This window comes from Pogona vitticeps, chromosome 1 (genome assembly GCF_051106095.1).
Source record: "Pogona vitticeps strain Pit_001003342236 chromosome 1, PviZW2.1, whole genome shotgun sequence".
Lineage (NCBI taxonomy): Eukaryota > Metazoa > Chordata > Lepidosauria > Squamata > Agamidae > Pogona > Pogona vitticeps.
The window spans coordinates 230,928,416-230,947,618 of NC_135783.1; the positions used below are offsets into that span (position 1 = coordinate 230,928,416).

Here is a 19,203-nt window from a genome sequence, read left to right on the forward strand (position 1 = left end):
TGGTTGCGGCAGCCATTTTGGGCACCCGGTGGCCATTTTGGAACCGCCGATCAGCTGTTTTAGGAACATCACAATGCAAAGATCGGTAAGCGAAATGCTTACCAATCATCGCAATGCGATGTTTTGCCCATTAAAACATCGCAATGCGATCGCATTAGCGATCTAAAAAAATAGATCACTATGCGGATTCATCGTTAAACGGTGCGCTCGTTATGCGAGGCACCACTGTGCGTGCTCAGGGTGGGCAGCTGTATGCCCTTCCAGCAACAATGTGTTGTGCCCTCTAGACTTCAGCAACCTGAGTCAAAGCCCCGGTTGGGCACTAATTCCTAGAATTCCCCCAGCTGGTACAACCACTGGCCATGTGGACTGGAAAATTCAGGCAGTTGTAATCAGAAAAATGAACTAGCCCACACTCTGGGCCAGAGACAGATACGAGTACTCCCACCCACTTTTCTCTGTAGCCATTTTCATAGAATGAGAGACAGGGAGACAGAGCTGTGTTAACTGTGTTTCATCAAAAAGGGCAAAAGTAAAAGTACTATAATCCCTTTAAAGCTAACAAATACATTTCACTGTGGGCTTTAATGATTTATAGTCCCCTCCTTCAAGGGATGTCTTCATTGATCCACCTGTGTGAAGACATGGGGCTGTAATCCATGAGAGCTCATATTGAGGGGGAAAAAGATTTATTCGTTTTAAAGGAGCCATGGCACTTCTATTTTTCCTTTTCCTTTTGTCCCCCCCGCCCCATCTCCTTTTACTCACTCTGTTTCTGGCTTCACCACCACCTCACACAGAAGTGGCTGCCAAGGAAAACACAGGTTTTTTTTGGCAGAAATCGCAAGTGGTCCTTTGCTCAGGGCTTATAAAATAAGGCCACAGGCATATGCCATGCCAGTGGTTTCATTATCATGTGTAGCTGTCACAATGTATTGTTAACCAATATATCGGTGTAAAGGTTGGTTGCCCATCTGACAAAATCTGTCCCCCATTTTACTGACAGCAGGCATCAGGGCATGGCCATTTAGACTGGCAGGGCCTTGTTCCGCTTGCATAATTTTTAACGCTGTCAGTCAGTTATCTATATATCATTCCAGGATCACACTATCCATTTTTTACCTTGAACATTTCATATGCTTTCATATCACCTGAAATTTATCTTGCGGTTGACCAAATATGCAGGGAAAAAAATCCACATATTTCTCTATCATTTTTTCCCTTATGCAAAGGCAAGTAGTCGTGTACGCAACACATTGTCCATCCACAGTGAGGTTTTGAACTACTGCTTAGTCCCCATGTAAAGGAGTACAGGATTTCTGTGTGTTCCTTTAGTAGCTAAGAAGATAAATTATAATGATGCACCATCAAGTTGATTTCAACATGATGACCCATTCCAGGATTTTCTAGGTAGAGATATTGAGAAATGGTTTACCATTCCCTTCTTCTGGAGGGCATCCTGGAACTGTGCAGCTTTCCCAGTGCCACACAGGCTGACTTTTCTAGGGTGCATTAGTGGGAAACTGAACTTCCAACCTCTGGCTGCGCAGCCAGATGCTTGACTCACTGGAGTATCTAGCCAGCTATCTAAGAAGAAGAGGAACTGTAATCATACATTCTTCCGCTGTTGTCTCTCGCTGTATCAAATTATAGATTGAAATTTTCATTCTACCCTTTGGCCTCCCATTTAGCACAATATTGTCAGTGTACAACCGCAGTAGGGAATTTGGATAGGAATAGCTTGTCATGTGAGGCCATAGAAGAGGCCTGAAATCGAAAGTGTTGTACCTGAGATGAAGGAACAGGAACTCTGCCTGTTTGTGCCATTTATATGGTATTAGTGCCGTTCACAAGTAAGTGCTCTGGTTCTACAACTTCAGAATCATAATGCAGACTTTATGTTTTTGCTCTCTTTTCAGGCAGTTGGGCACCATCCAAGTGTCTGTCTTGAGCACATTTTCCTTAATTTCCAATGTTACCCTTTATGACGTTGTCAGCGCTGTGCGAAACCACATTCAAGCCTGCAAGGCTCCCACAGAGACTTGCCAGTTCATCTCTAACTTTACACTGCTGCACAGAGGTAAATGGCATGGTTAAAGATTGTGCCTTTTTAAAAAGAGTGTTGAAAAGAATGTTCTTTTATGTTAAGCTCCCCTCCCCCTTCAAAGCTCTCTTTGAAAGACTTTCTTCCACTGAAGTAGACAACACTTTGAAAGTCTCTGGGTCACAAGTGGGCAGTGGCTAATCTTCCAGATGTTGATTTAGACATTTCTGTATGACTTTTCATTTTGTAAATTTCAAAGAAGTTTACAATAATGCAGTATAAAACCTCACAAAGTACAATAAAACGAAGTAATAAAGGTTAGTTCCTAACCTTGGGTAACCTAGGGTGTTACTGGACTGCAGTTCCCAGAACCCTTCACCACCAGCTGTGCTGGCTGGGGGTTCCTGGGAACTGCAGTCCAAGAACACTTGGATCAGTTCCACATGATAGAAGCCAAACATGAGAAGGCCCTTCTCCACATGGCACCCAAAAGTATTTCAATTGACCATGGTACATTAAGCAGCCCACACACTGACGTTCCAAACATTGGGACTGTTGTAGTCTATCCAAAAGAAGATAATCTCTCAGAGAATTTAGTTCTGAGTTATTTAGGACTTTAGAAACAAAACTGGCACCTTGAACTTGCCTCAGTAACTAACTGACAGCCAGTTTGGGGATTTCAACACAGGGCTTTTAATTGGTATAAGGGGAATCCTGTTATACAGCTTAGTTGCTACATTCTTAATGAACTGTGGCATCTAAATGGGGTCCATAGTACTCACACATAAAGCACATAGTCCCATGTTAAGGCGTTCTACGATTGCATTTCCCATTACCCCTTAGCCAGCATAACCAATGGTGAAGGATCACGGGAATTGCAATCCCATAATGTCTGAAATACCACAAGTTGCTCATCCCTGTTCCACAGTCCAAATACAGATTTCCAGTCTTACTCTAATGAATGAGAAACGGTTTACCTCTGGCAGGGAATGGGTGATCACAGAAGGGCTGAGGGCATTTTTAAAAAAATTGCCAGCAGTCTGAGGGCTGCATTCCCAAAGAGGAAGGGTGTGACCAAAACAACAAATGTGCACCTTTTTAATGTGGTGTTTGAAGTCGATAAAGGTCACTACAATGGAGTTGTATTAACTGGGGGTGAAAAACATATTTAGCTTTAAAAAAAGGTTTTTAAAAACTGTAACATTCCCGTTTTGCCCTCTAAGGGCCAAAGCATTAAAAATTAAGGGGTTCTTGGTGACCTTCAAAACATGGCAGAATTTTACTATTCCCTCTAGAAAGCACAAGGAGATGGCATATGAGAGTGAGTGAGTAACTATTGAGGGGATGTTTAGCATATACTCAAGCAGGAGGTATTGCAAAAATGCCTCTGAGGTGCCTAGGTGATCTGCGCCTGCTGTAAATGAAATGCAAGGCACATGGTGGGATGGATGTCATTCAGAAAAGGCTAAACCTCAGAGATGCAGCCCCAATTCCTGACCACATACATAGTCTGAACCTGTCAAAATCGTGTGTACAGTTTGTGGGGAAGAAAGGCAGGAATGGGAATGATACCCTCAGTGTTTTAAAAAATCAAATAAACAGCTGAACTGTTAATGGCCCAATTTTAATGAGGTTTGGTTTTTAAAATAGTCCAATTTCAATGAAGTTTGTCTGGCAGTTAGAATTTATCATGCATGCTAAATCATTTGGGAGGGGAAAAAAGAGTTTTGAAAGACTAAGCACAGTCAAAAGTTACAAGTTTAGGGTTGGAATTCCATTGCTACCTACCTTGGAGTAAGCCTCACTGAATTCGATAGGACTGACTTTTGGTTAGACAGGATTGGATTGTAAAGGGCATTTTAGTTTTCCGCCCACTAAGGATATGCAGAGCAACCTCAGAAAAAGACCAAAGCCACAAAATGAGCGGCTGAAGCAGGAAAATGTCCCAGCGTGGGTGGAACCCTAATCCATTCCGGCATGATTTACTGTTCTTGATTTACTTTTTTTAAAAAACAAAACAAAGGAACAAGGAAGCAAAATATTATCTCTCTTTATATGTAATTTTCTCTCTTTATATGTAAAAAAAATTTCTCTCTTTATATGCAAAATATTTTCTCTCTTTACTGATAAAAGGTGCCAGATGGTGCACCATGGTATAACGTTGCGCTTCAGTGAGAGATCAGGCACCAAGGCATGATTCTAATTCAATGTGGGGCGAATTGAGAGTACAGACGCCTTTGGAAACTAGCTGTCAAATGTTTTAGCTGCAGAGGAAGTATAAACAGCCAGTTGATCAAAGGACATGCCCATCTCATTTTTAAGCATTTTTAAAACATTCCCTTTCAGTACCTGTTCTCTTAACAATGTAAGAAGGAAGCTTTGGTGTAAAGAGAGATGTCAAATTCAATGCGCTTGCAGATTTGCTTTCATTGCGGTGAGGCGGGAGCAGTACTGAAAGCTTTGCCATAGACAAAGAGAATGTGGTACATTGGGGTCCCAAACAATCCATACTCCCAGTTTAACTTCCATGGGCATTGTTTGAGAGAAATTAGCAAAATTTTGAACCTCAAAATGCCATAATAATGGGGGGGGGGGGAGGGAACCAAGGTAGTTCTAGAAGCACTACCATCTAATACCAGTTCTGCATTAATAGGGCAAGATACCAGTCAACGGGTAGGATTTCCCCCAACTGTATTTCAACATTTTCTATTTTAAGTTATTTTACTTGTATTTATTTTTGATGTTATGCAACAGCTGGCGGTCTGTGTAAACACAAAGATCCGGAATGTGACAAAGAAACTTCTGTGTGTGTGGATTTGGATGGCATTGCGGTTTGCCGGTGCAGGCCTGGATACTTCAAGTACAACAAACTGGATCATTCGTGCAGAGGTATTGTGCCTGACACAGCAGGATGGCTGGCTGTTGGTCTTTCATCTTTTGGTTCCAGTTGAAAAGACTTTCCACAGATCAAAAGTGATTTCTTTTGTTTCTAGACATGCTAAGGCGCTCAGGCCTCTAAGTATGAACTAAGAGGTTATTAGGTTTCTTTCTCTCTGTGCCGATTTCTTTTTTACAGTAAAAATTGGGGATATTGTCTCCCGCTTGCTCCCTGTGCATCAATAATATTTTCTTTCTACACAGCATGCTGTGTAAGCCAGAAAGATCCAGTGAAAATAATTTAAAAGGGGGGGCAGGCCAGGGATGGGTCTGATATGCCTGTGGTGAAAGTTCAGTTTTTAGAGATGACATAGTGTAGTTGTTCCTGTCTCTGCTTTGTCTCCTCTCCAAGGGAAGTAAAAAGTGTGTTGCTTTTAGTTCACAGGCTCTTTGAGTGAAACTAAGCCGTTGTTCAAATGATCTAAGAGAAAAGTGGGAATCGTTTGGAGTCCCTCAAGATAGATAATATATTTAACACAAGTCCATACCACTTACTTCAATCTGTTGAAACATTAAAATCAATTCGGTTCAAAATAGAACATTATTTTTAAATATTCATAGATGCTAAATTAAAAGGATAGATGATAGAAAATCTTTTCTTGATTTTTAACAGTATGATTGATTCCCCCAAACATCTGTTTAGGTAGCCACTGCAGTGTTTCTTTAGTCCTTCCCTTCAATTACCAACAAGCAGAAACAGAACATGTTGAAAAGACAACATCTGTATTTAGAAACAATTTAGTTTTTATTTGTTTAGTGCATGATACTGATTTGTGGCAGCATTATGGTACCCGTGGTATAGCTAGGGAAAACATTCTGGAGGAACCTCATGCTGTATTGGCCTTATTTGATTTTTTTAAATAGTTAAAAATCACATAGTTACTTAGTTACGAATGAATTCATTGAAAAAACTGCCTAAAATACTTCAAGAACTGACTTTCAGCCTGTGAAGTCTTTGACATTCTCTGTGATTATAAGAATGGTTACAGCTAGAGATGGTTGCAAACTGGAAAACCAGTGGTTTGTGATGGTTCGTGTTTAGCCACAAATCCCCAGAGAAACAAACCAGTTCATGGTTCATTTTTCTGGCTCATGCCAGGTGGGGGAACCTACCTGCTCCTGCTGCCTTCACCTGAGCCTCCTCTGCCACCACCACCATGTCTGCCTAGCAGCTGGGTAGTGGCTGCCATCTCAGAAGTAGCAGGCCCAGCTTTCCTGGGCCCACTACCTCTGAGGATGGAGATGATGGTGAAGGTGGTGGGCAGGCATTTTGCTGAAGCAAAATGAAGCACTGAGAGGAAAAAAAATGGTTGGTGACTCATTTTGCCTTTGTAAAATGGGATCCAAACTGGGTTGCGAACCAAACCCCAAAACAGCCTGGTTTGTCGGTTTTTCTGGTTCATCGTTTCGTTTTTGCCCAACTTTAGTTATAACCTTTGTAAGCAACTACTTTCCTCCCTTAGCATCTTGTCATTCTGCATTGATTCCTTGAGTTTCTCCTTCTTTAGCTCACTAACATCTTTATGGCTATCCCAACCCCTAGTCTAGAGGCATCTGCAAATGATCCGTTCACATCCCAGCAATTGGGAGGGGAGAGTAGGGGGGGAGAGAGAGAAGGAAAGAGAGAGAGAGAGAGAGAGAGAGAGAGCAGGTGGTATGGAGAAAACAGAGGGTGGCAGAAAGTGAGGCTTGCCTAGGTTCAGGTTTAGCCCCATTCACAGATGGGTCCACAGCCCTCAATATATTATCCTCAAGGGAATATCCTCTTCTACAAAAAACATGTTGCCCTCTCCACTGTAGGGCTTGGAGTACTACCTGCTGTAAAGTGACCTGATGCAAAGGACAACGCTCCTATGCCTCTTAAAAAGAGGAAATTTTGGCAAATGCAGATTGCTTTTTAAGGGTAAAGCAAAGATGCATCTACTGTATTGATATTCCTTCTTCTAACAGGAGCCTTGCCTTACTTCACTTCTGATTATTCTATACCACACAATGTAGTTTCAGCTAACTCAGTGTGGTACTGAATGCTCTCTCTGTATAAACTGTAACAAATAAACTTCAAGTGTGCATAAATGGCTCCACTCAGGTAGTTACTGAAGCAAAATATTGCTTGCTTGCTTATTTATTTATGCATGTAAACAGACAGACATAAGACTTGTTAACATACAGCTCTCAAGGGTTTCTGGCAGACTTTTAAACTGGAGATTGAACTCGGAACCTTCTGCAGGAAAAATATATCTCTTAGCACGAGATTATTTAGATAAACTTAAAAGTGAATCAAAATTTTACTGTCCACGACAGCAAGAAATGGAGCAAAGAAGCTGTGATAGGGAGCCCTGTAACAGCAGGTACTAAGAGGAGACAGAGGGATATAGCCCAGGGCTTCCTGTTCCTAGTCAACTGTTTACAGCTGGATTACTGCTGACTTTTCCCAAGTAGACTCTATATCCTGAAAACACCTAAACAATACAACCTCTTGCCAGCCAGGACGACCTCCTGTTTTTCTCAGGGCTTTCCATGTGACCGCTTAGGTTTTGTCCATCAAACCTGAATGTGGAGGGGAAGAGAGCTGTGCCTTGAGATGTGGTCCAAGGGGTGACCACCCTATGATGAAGCACTTTGGATGAGCCACCGTAGAACTCCAACAGTCTCTTCCAAGTGTACTAGGGTTCTCTGTAAGGGTCCTGTGCCTGAGAAGTGCCTGCATTTACCTCAGGTATTATTTCATATCCCCTGCAATTAGAAAAAAAAATTGGCTGTTGATATGGATACGTGGTCAGAGGGCAAAGAGTTAAGAATCTTCACTGCACTTTGGAGTCACTAGAGGCTATTTTTAGTGAAAATTAATTTGAGGAAATACAGACAGCTCTGTGTCATAATCTGTGGATTTATAGTGACCTCCACTGGTCAGTTGATTTATCTTGCAATGGCTGTATAGATTTCCCTTCACTATTTGATTATTACATGCAGAACAAGAAGAAACCTGGTCACTGTTATTTCTCATACCAACAGTAACATTGGTCATCATGATTCAGAAGATACTTTTGCTCCAGATTCTGTAAAGGGTGGCCTGGGACGGGACTACGCGTATTTTCTAAACATGTAATGTTGCCCCAAACTATGGGTGCACAGGTGATGAAGTTGCTTTGGATTTGAGAAGATTTTAATTATTTATCACTTTAAGGGCTTTAAACACCCCCACACTCACTGGCTCTCAGACTGTTCCGACAACTGTAAGAATTATTAAGGTTCATTTGTGTTGTATTTTCTGAGAATCACTGCCCATATTCCCACAGAAGAAACATGATGGTGGATCTTGTTCTGTACAATGCAAGGTAGGCTTGTGCTTTTGTCAACAGCACATGGCAAGCTCCTTCTGAAACTGAAAGAAGTTTTCTGTTTTAAATGTGAAAGTGGTTTTCTGTTTTGTTTGGGGAGTAACTCTCACATTTTTGACATTATGCACTCAACGTGCATCTTGGGATCTCAGCCATTATATTTTCTCTAGCACAGAGGCTTGCTCACACACATTTTCTCTCTCTCTCTCTAGCATGTGAAGATGGATATAAACTTGAGAATGACACCTGTGTGAGGTACAGTAAAGTAGAAATTGAAACATTTTATTTCTCATTCCCCTCAGTGGATGCATTTTGATCATTCTGGTACTGATTCCAGTGTCCTGATTTGTAAGTTGGGGTGGGTGGGACTCGCTGTGCCTAATGTATGAAGGGAGTGAGGGGCAATCATGGGATCCTCCATCTTCTAGTGGGGCCATCCATGTTCCCACAGTCCAATTCAGGCTGAAAGATACACCAACTGCCATGGGTTTGCAAGGTGCAGAAGCCTCTTATGCTGCCATAATAACCTTGGGTTGGCACTACCCCCTTGGGTGAGGTCTTCTCCTAGGCCAATGGTTCCCGACCTTGGTTAAGAAACCCTGGCCAACATTCAGTTGGCAGTGAAGGCTTCTGGGAATTGCAGTCCAAGAACACCTACATAGGTTACCCAGAGTTTGGAACCACTGGCCTAGCTATTATTTTTATTACTTGACAGAGGCTGAGAGTAGCTAATGACTCTACATCTTGCTTGCAGTTGTCCATTTGGATTGGGAGGCTTCAACTGTGGGAATCGTAAGTATCCTGTCTCATGCTTGAAACTGCTCATCTGAATTTATTTTTATTTAAAAAGTTTGCATGCTGCTTTTCAGTACATATTTTCAGTGCTATGTATAACAAAAAAGGGTAAAAATAGCCAATGATAACACATCAAAATGATAATGTAGTTTAAAAGCAGTGTGTTTCTTTAAAAATCACGCAGCAGAAAACCACATTGTTAAAGTATGCACCTTGTGTTTTGAAAGCACAGAAAGAAACATCTTAATTTGCTATAACTAATATGGTAACAAGGAGAACTGGTATGATAGCCAGGAGAAAGTCATTTGATCCTTTTGTCAGATGATATTCCAGAATCCTGGGGTTGTATCTAGTAGAAGTCTATCAGGTGTCAACATAAAATGGTACTTTCACCAGTCCTTCACTGATTTTAAATGGCATGGTGAAAGAATCCATGCAGAAGGAAGTTTTCTAAGAGATAACCAGAAGTAGAGAAAACAAGAAGGAAGGTGAGATAATTTCCCCCCTTCTTCACCAACTTCCCATTGGTTAGATTTTTCCAAATATATTATTTAATTTTTAATATTTTCATCCTTGTTAATTTTCTTCCAAGAACCTGAGTTCTGCCATCTTTTAAAAAAATCTATACTTCTGTATCTGTTTAATAATAATAATAATAATAATAATAATAATAATAATAATAATAATAATAATAATAATAATAATAATAATAATAATAATGGTGATGATGGTGATGATGGTGATGATGATGATGATGATGATGACGACGACTGAGACTACGAATAAAAGAGCAACAATCAACAATAACAAGAAGACAGAAAGGTTGGAAAAAACTGAGGACCATTAAGAAATAAAGTGAAGGTTTGATTTTTGCTGCACAAGAACAAGGAGTCCAAGCAATTGTGATGAAAGCTAAGATCCAAGGAATTAGTGTTACAGTAATAGCAAATGTCAACTTTGCCAAGAAAAAAGATGAAACTGTGTCACAGCTCATCTGCAAATGTCCAAAGACTGCACAAACAGATTACAAAATTAGACATAACAAAGTGGCAAAATTAGTAAACTGGTCATTATGCAAAAAATATTATTTGCCAGCCATCAAAAACCTATGGGAACATCAGGTAGAGAAGGTGTCAGAAAATGATGAAATCAAGGACTTGTAAAATTTCTGGATCCAAACATATAGACACCTTAAACACATCAGATATAGTACTAATAGAACAAAGAAATGCCTGGATAATTGACATTGCAATTTCATGGGATGCCAGATTTAAAGAATTGGAAAAACTAACAAAATACAGAGATCTGGCAACGGAAGTATCTTGCTTGTGGATGAAACATACTGTACCTCAGTGGTCTCTATCGTCATCAGGACGTTGGGAACAATATCAAGAAATTTCATACAGTATTATAAGCAGTTGCAGGTTTCAGAAATAATGTCATCAGAGCTACAAAAAATAGCAGTATTAGGAACAGCATATATACTGTATCAATATTTAACAGATAGGTTTTTGATTAACGCTTGTGCCTGTTATACCAGTCAATGATTTTGTAATTTTGATTGACTGTGTCTGGTATAATAATAATAATAATAATAATAATAATAATAATAATAATAATAATAATAATAATAATAATAATAATAATAATAATAATAATAATAATAATAATGATGATGATGATGATGATGATGATGATGATGATGATGATGATGATGATGATGATGATGATGATGATGATGATGATAAAAGTGCCATCAATTCAATTCTGACTTATGACATTCCTTTTTCCAGGGTTTTCCAGGTAGAGAATACTCAGAAGTGGTTTACCATTCCATTCTTTTATTTGGGGGGGGGGCAATCTGGGACTACTGTGCAGCTTGCCCACTGAGCTATCCAGCCAGCTCTGTGACATAAAAGCTTTAGAAATATCCCTTGACATTATAGCAACTCAGAAACTGCACTGGGTATTGCTGTGGAACAGGGCTTGATTGGAAATGGCTTTCTTTTGGTCCTTGGTTCCATTAAGGGTATTTTTATAGACAAGAGAAAGGCGACTGCCAATTTCATTTTATTGCCTGTATATTTAAGAGAAATCATATGTAACTGAAGCGCTTTTGTGTTCCTTGTTTCAGCGTATCAGCTAATCACTATTGTGATTGCAGCTGCTGGAGGGGGACTCCTGCTCATCCTGGGAATAGCTCTTATAGTCACATGTTGCCAGTAGGTATTTTACGTCAAACACCTAATTGTTTTTAATTTATTTTATTTAGACTGGGGAAAAAAGTTTCCATTTTGAGGAGGGGAAAAACCTCCTTTTTCATTCTGTTTTTGCTGACCAAACTTCATTTTATTTTGAATCTTAAAATTAAATACACATCCGCCCTTTCAAAATGATTTTTGAGGAAAAAAATAAAAAATACTGTAAGTAATTCCATGTTTCAGAATTACAGGACAGCAATGTCAAAAAGGAATGTGTTTATAATAACAGAGAGATGCCATGAATGCTGAAAAGCATGATTAGCTCCTAGAGATAAGCCTTGCCCATACTTCTGTGGAAGGGTTTTTGGCATTACAGGGCTTTCCAGACAAAACTCCCCCCCCCCCAAATGTACTTGATTTTGTGCTACTGTTATTGCCCTCCCCGTCCACATTACACTGCCCTTCTCCTTTTTAGTAGTGCAACATTCACACACACACAAAGACATTTTTGATCCCTTTTTAGTCCCACTTTCTAAGTATGGTTTGTCTTGGATTGCCCTGAGGGGTAAAGTTATGGACTATGGCACTTCCCATCTCATATCTGTGGTTGGAGCGGCCTCAGCCAGCGTGGGTTCTGTCTTCCAAAATACTTGGGACAATAGCTTCCTGCTTCTTTCTTGTTAACAAAGACAGAGGCTGTTCGGAGGGAGGGGAGGTGGTCATGCTCCAACTAAATCAAAAGCTTTCAGTTACATTTCCAGTTCACACAAACACACACCAGTTCCAAACAGATGCTTTGGTATACAGAAGTGGATATCTAGAGCTTTTATGCAAGGATTTCAGTTATATCCTGGGGAGAAGCGATCCAGCTTTTAGATTAGTTTAGTTTGGACAGCACCACTCTTCGTGGGAACAGGAAATATGACCAACTGGGGCAAAACATTTGTCCTGCCTAAAGGAACCCCCAATTTCCCTAATGTTCCTCCAAGGGGCTTAGAGTTCTCCTCAACACTGAATTCTTTTAAGTAATTAGGCTGAGTTAAAAATGACTGATCCAGGATAATTCGGATTCATGCTCAAGTGAGAATTCAGACCGAAATCTCCCCAGTCTTAGTCCAACCCTCTAACCACTATACCAAAGTGCAGCTCTATGGTTATGGAAAAGATATATGCATTTTATACTTGTTTCCAATCTTTTTCATCTGGTCATAAATATATTTTCTTTTCAGGAAAAATAAAAATGACATAAGCAAATTCATCTTCAAAAGCGGAGACTTCCAGATGTCACCGTATGCTGAATATCCAAAAAACCCTCGAGCTCAGGACTGGGGCAGAGAAAGTATCGAAATGCAAGAGAATGGGAGCACTAAAAACCTATTACAGATGACAGATGTTTACTATATGGTAACTGCTCCTGAGCTGGTCTGAGACATGCATTCAGTGTCCATACTGATTGCCCACTTTTCTATATTGTATTGTATTGTGTTTCATGGTTGTGTTTATATAAGCCAACTTGGAACAGGTTGATTCTGAAAGACAGCCTGGAAATATGTATTTGAAACAGAGCTATCTATTTCATTCAAGAATCAAGAGGACCAGAATGGGCTGGGTAGTTTACACAGGTGGAATAGCATCTTAAGAATGCATGTCACAGTCTCTGTCAGATTCCTCCAGTCTGGTCCTTCTTGTCTCTCCTAAGACCATAAATATGCACAGTCTTTGCCTCAGTGTGCGGTAGATATATCATATTCTGTACTTATTTCAGTAATCCATTCTGGCAAAGAAACCAAGGGGATCATCTCCTCCATAGACGAATAGCTGTACAAGACAGTATGTCTGTTTCCTCTTTTCCCTTTGCTTGTATGCAATTCATAATGACATAAATTCACTCTGGGCAGTTTATCTTTTCTGCATCCACAAGCAGTTGGATCCAGATCTGCTGTCCGAATATTAGACAGACACCTTCCCAGTGACAGATGTGGTTCAGATTTAGCAGGGGCTCTCACTGCTAAATCTGGGAGGGGGGGGAGGCTGTTCTCCACTTTTCCCTTCCCCCTTGAAGCCCCAGCACCACAAACTGTGCTATTCTGGGAAGTTCAAAAAAGATACAAGGGGTCATTTCATAAAGATCACTTTTCCATCCATGAGAGCATCCAGCTGATGGAGGTCTCCTTGTAGGCAACTTTTAAGCCAAATCAAGATGGCTCCTCATCCAAGCTTTATCCACGAAGGATACCATCTTCGATATTACTTCCTCATGCTTCCCCAATAAGGTCTCTGTATGTACTATGTACAAAATAGACACCCTGCGTTTTGTACACATCCACTTTTAGCGGGATTAGAGGGATTGAAGCCTAATTAAAGTGAAAGAATTTCGCTATGCAAAGTAGTGTTAATTATTAAAAACACTGGTCCTTATTGCTTTGCCTACCTTCTGTTTTGATTTCATAATAATGTTCTCGTCTTCACTTAAGGTTGAATTCTCATATAAAAAAAATAGTAATTAGTGAATGATTATGTCCTTCCCTTTTTCTAGCCAACCAATCTAAGGAACCCTGAGCTAGAAAGAAATGGAATCTATCCACCCTACACTGGTCTTCCAGGGTCCCGACATTCTTGCATCTACCCTGGTCAATACAACCCTTCCTTCATTAGTGACGACAGCAGACGAAGAGACTACTTTTAAGGAAACCGAAGGAAGGCAATCCAAGAGCAAGCACTCCACGTGTGGCTACTGGTTTCCTGGGTGCACTGTCATTAAGACAACCAAGATGCAGTCCCAGTGACATAGTGAAAGGGGACTTTGAACCCTTCCAGAGTGAAACTCAGCAGCGGCAGGCACCATTTCTAGCTGATGTTGAACAGCAAACAAAAGAGAGGTGTAAAGAAGAAGGCAGCATGCAGGTTGGTTGGAGAGACAAGCAAGAAGCGCGATCGGAATTTCGTGTGTTCCCGAATATTTTCCTCACCACTAACTGTGTTGTATTACATGAATTTGATAATAGATCATGAAAGCAAAACTAACACTGTGGGGTGACACTCTAAATCTTATGCCACTAGGGTGTATTGTGTTTACAAATAATATCTAGTGTTGTGTTAGTGTTGCTCAACATATATGCAAAACTGTCTGGAATGAAGTTTGTGGAAAGAGACATTTCTCTACCACTAGGTATCTATTCTTAGGTACTAGTGAGCTGCTCAATTAATAATGGGCATGTGCCCAGAAAGGTGGCCTATGGGCAGAGCATCCTTGTGGATTATGCAGAGTCCAGGATACAAAATAATGTGTCCTCTTCCATCATGATCTGTACTGTCATTCTGTTATGTTCAGAGCCAGTATCAAGGCTGCTCGTGGCTTTCCTTTGTTTTTCCTCCTTCTTTGTAGACCATATCCATGTTTGTTATGAACATTAGCCATTGTCGTTTATGGGCAACCGTGGCCTTTTCCTTCTTCGTGACCTTCCATATTACGATTGTGTGTGTTCATTCTCGTGCTGTAGAACAACTTGCGGAAAGTGTGTTCCACTCCTACAAGACTTACTCCATCCCAGTTCATCATGTAGGTATGGAGATATTGCTAAAGATGGAGAGTTTTTAAAAGATCAGCCATGGGAGAAGTCAATCGGGAAGCAAGATGGCTTGACATCTTGTGTTCCTAAGCTAACCCTCCTTTTAGCTTCTTGTTTGTAGATTTTCTGATGGCGAAAAGTCCCAATCAGAATTTGATACCTGAATATTCTGTGGCAGGTGCACACAAAAGATAGATTGGGGTCACTGGCTGATTTGCAGTAAATTGGCTAGGATTCCTGACCTTCTCATAGCAGAAGAACTATGTCCTTGGGGTAACTCCCTCCTCAGAGAAAATACCCAGTATGTAGATCTGGTCTGTTTACATTCTGTTGTTGCATACGATCTGCAAACATAATGCCTGACAGATGGCCAATGCATTCAGCTGCAACATCATCTGCTAATAGCACCAGCCATCTTCCTGGGGTGTTCGTGCACACACAGAAGTCCACATCCAAGTGTGTATTGAAACCATCCCTTCCGGTGATGGCCCTAGAATGAGGACTTTTGTTTTAGGTAAGAACAGCCAACCACCATAGGCCCATTTCTATACAAAAAGTGCCAGTTCACTCGGCTGACAAAAAAATGTTGCCGGACATAATTGGACAGCTGCACACTTTTATTTATACTTGCATTGCAGACTTAACAAGCTTAATAGGGAACCTAGGATTCCATTTCTGTTTGTGGAACTAGAAAGTCATTACAATGAATTCTGAAGGGCCTTAGCACCGAGATTCTTTGGGGGAAGTCATCATGATCTAATGCCGATACGTATTTTTTGTGGATGTGTACCTTTAAAATATGAATAATGTGCCCTGGGCAGAATGTCTGCAAAGTGCTATTCTGCTGTTAGAGGAACAAGCAACAGCAAAACCTGAAGGCATTTATTAATTTGTTGAGGCTGCAGTCCTATAATCCCTTCAATTCATTTTCATTTTATAATATTTATCTCACCCAATACGAATCACAAGTACAAGAACAGAGGTAATAATAGATAAGTTATCATTTTAAACTATATCAGCAGTAGCTGTCAAGTGAATTCTGACTTATGTTGACCTTTTTCAGGTCAAGAATTCTCGGAAGTGTTTTTTTGGGGGGCGGGGGAGGAACCTCCTTGGGACTGTGCACCTTGCTCAAGGCCACACAGGCTGGCTCTACTCACAGGAGACACAGTGTGGAATCAAACTCCCAACCTCTGGCCTCACATCTAGGTACCTAAACCACAGCCAGCCTTTAAAATATGAACTCAAGGGATGAACCATCACTCCCTAGATATGCCCGGCTGTCCATTAAGACCTGTTGGAGAAGCCAATGTTGACACCATTTCAGTGCTAGGTGGTAACCTGACTGTTCACCAGGGCCTCGGGGGTAGAAGAATCTTAGCTGGAGTAGGCTGCAGAGCTTTCATGATGTGTATGGTTTAAATGGCTTAGATTGCATAATCGTTTCATGTTCCTTTAAATTCTTTGAAATAATTTTAAAATAAAATTTTAAGAAATATATAAAATTATTTCAAAGAATTTAAAGGAACATGAAATGATTATGCAATTTAAGCCATACACATCACAAAAGCTCTGAAGCCTACTCAAGCCAAGATCCCTCTACCCTTGGGTAAATAGGCAGGCTCCAGCACTGAAATGGTGTTAACGTTGGAGAGGACGGCCTCTCCAACAGGTCTTAATGGGCAACGAGGCATCTATAAGGAGTGATACCTCATCCCTTGAGCTCAGACCAGATGTTCATTGCCAGTTTCAGAAATCATGCCATCCAGACTCTGAAAGGAGTTCTGTCAGCAGTCTGGCCATGGTATATTGCTCATATTGCAATGGTATCCAAGAGGCCATAGGGTGGATCAGAAGGGCCCCCTCCATGATCAGAGACAGAGGTCTGACTTTAGAGGAGTTTCAGCCACACTTTCATCTCTCTCTCCCTGCTCCCACAGTTCCTTCTGTTTCTAACATTGGGGTTGGAATGGGTGGCAAGATAAGGGCAGAACAAGGGATATTCTGGATGTGCAGGGTCTAATGCCCTCTTAGCCTCTGGACACCCCCACACAGGGAAGGAGTTAGACCAGCCTTGGAGATGAGTTAAATGTATCCCTCTTACTGCTAGCAATGGCAGGGAAATAATGGACAGAATCCAGTTGAATATTTATACCTATATGTTATTGCATAACTCAGTGGGTGCTCATGAATGAGTCTAGGATGGAATTCCTAGTAGTGTACCAGTTGCATAACTTGGCACGTATGTAGGAATTAAATCGGGGACTTGTTAATTGACAGCAATTTGCCGCTCTGAATTATGTCATTACATTTATGCAGGCGTTAATATACAGTTGGGTTCTGATCTCAAAACAGTTTATATATGCAGAGAGAGAGAGAGAGAAGCAAATGCCATGCTCCCTCCCTTATGGTCTAGGGGAATCTGGCAGGGAAACGTAGGAATGCTCCAATCCTGGAGCATCTTAGGCTGACATTTGGACTGTCCTTCCTTTCAATGTGAATGACTTTCTCTGTCTTATTGGTTTAAAACTATCAATTACTTATTCGATTATAGATTTATCATGCATGTCTCCCCCACCCACCCCCAAATCACGTTCTGAATGTGATGGTTTCTGGCAAAATCTGGGTTGGACATCATTCGAGCGTGAACCAGTGGATAATACAATATTTTTGCAAAGTAACCAAGTTGCAAAATCCAGCTGTGAATCCCAATTAGGATAGAGCCAGTAAAACAATGAGATTTATTACAAGTGTCGATTTACTGTTCAGCAATTGTTTTTATTGAGGCAATACTTGGAACTACTGGTTTGTTTTAGGCCAAAGATATGAAGCTGTGTACTTCTGCGAAGTCAGTGCCATAAAATCAAGTGGGACTATCATGTGAGATATATCTAAGATTTCAAAGTCCATGGGTCTGAAACATTTATTTGGCCTGTAATTATATTTGCATATCCTTCTTAAGAACATGGCCCAGTCTACTACATAAAAAGTTCTATGGGGTGTCAAGGAAAACCTGAGAAATTTTATAAAGCTTACGTATTAGAAAGATATACCTCTGTTGCACACTTCTGTTCAGTATTTGGAAGAAAAATGATCACACAGAATCCAATGTATGTTTCTTAACAATGCAGTTTGTTTTCAATGCAGTCTCATAAATTATTTAATCCCCCCCCCCCCCCTTTTAGGACAACCGAAAGTAAGTCTCTTTCATCATTAGTGCTTTCATAGCAGCCGGCAGAACAGTACATAATGTCTACCATTTCTTTTGAAACAAGGACAGAGGCTTGTTATTTGTCTTCATGATGACTCTGAATGTATCATTAGCTGACTTGTGGTTATCTATTGTACATTGTTCTGGATTTCAGCTTTGCATATCTGTGAACATAACTTCTGAGTGTTTTGTTTATGTTAATTTTCAACAGTGTTATTTAAAATTGTATCTAATTTGCAGCCTCCACTAATTATATACTACTGTAGTTCCAAAATATAATTTCAGAGGATTGGATTATTTTTATACTAGCATCCAACATCTTTGAACTCTGGCGTTCTAGTCAGTGTAATAAAAGGATACAATAAAAAGTATTAATAATATCAATAATATTCTGAAGCTGTGTTTTTATGAGTGCAAAGAAGACAACATTAAAGTCTAAGCTTGCATGTGGAATAGAAGAATACAGTTATCAACAGATCAATATCACCCACAAGATTTCATACTCAAAGTTTCTAAATGTCTACATTGGTGACATAATTAAACCTCCCATGCGCTAACACTGGGTATCACAACCTAAAGTGATTGTTCTTTGCCATTAACATATTAGTAAAATACTATTTCCTGCCTCTGACACTCAAGGGAAGCCTACCTCCCTTTCTTGTTTTGTTTGCTTATTTCTATTGTTTGTGCTATTGATGGGCCTTCTTTTCTTTTTTCTTTTTTCTTCATCTGACCATGTAGCAAGCATGGATGGATCTCTCTCTTCCACTTGGTAGAGACTCCATATTTTTTTTTCTTTTTATTCCTCGGACTGTAACTGCAGATCATAACTGTGAGAAAGGATACTTATTTTTCTACCTACTGTAAAATGCTTCAAGAGTGATTTTTTAAAAATAATATATACTGCTAATTACTGTGAAAGGAAGTGTTGTGCTGAAACTTGGGTTAATTCTCTCACATTTTCTTGCTGCTGCAGGGGGAGTTTTCCTTACCTCGTATTCTTTTGACTGTATAAAAGATACAGTGGTGCCTCGCAAGACGATTGCCTTGCAGGACGATTAATCCGCAAGGTGATTAGTTTTCGCAATCGCTATGGTGCCTCGCAAGA

General features: G+C 40.3%; 1 protein-coding gene across 1 annotated transcript in view; it reads left to right on the plus strand.

The window, feature by feature from the left end:
- The window catches only part of HEG1 (heart development protein with EGF like domains 1), an 84,048-nt gene extending 65,566 nt beyond the window's left edge, over positions 1 to 18,482 (plus strand). The window contains exons 17-23 of the mRNA XM_072984994.2: positions 1,920 to 2,080; positions 4,799 to 4,933; positions 8,532 to 8,574; positions 9,074 to 9,111; positions 11,249 to 11,336; positions 12,545 to 12,719; positions 13,852 to 18,482. Of these exons, the coding sequence (XP_072841095.2) occupies positions 1,920 to 2,080; positions 4,799 to 4,933; positions 8,532 to 8,574; positions 9,074 to 9,111; positions 11,249 to 11,336; positions 12,545 to 12,719; positions 13,852 to 14,001 (790 nt within the window). The 3' untranslated portion in view covers positions 14,002 to 18,482. The remainder of the gene's footprint in view (positions 1 to 1,919; positions 2,081 to 4,798; positions 4,934 to 8,531; positions 8,575 to 9,073; positions 9,112 to 11,248; positions 11,337 to 12,544; positions 12,720 to 13,851) is intronic.
- The last annotated feature ends 721 nt before the right edge of the window (positions 18,483 to 19,203 follow it).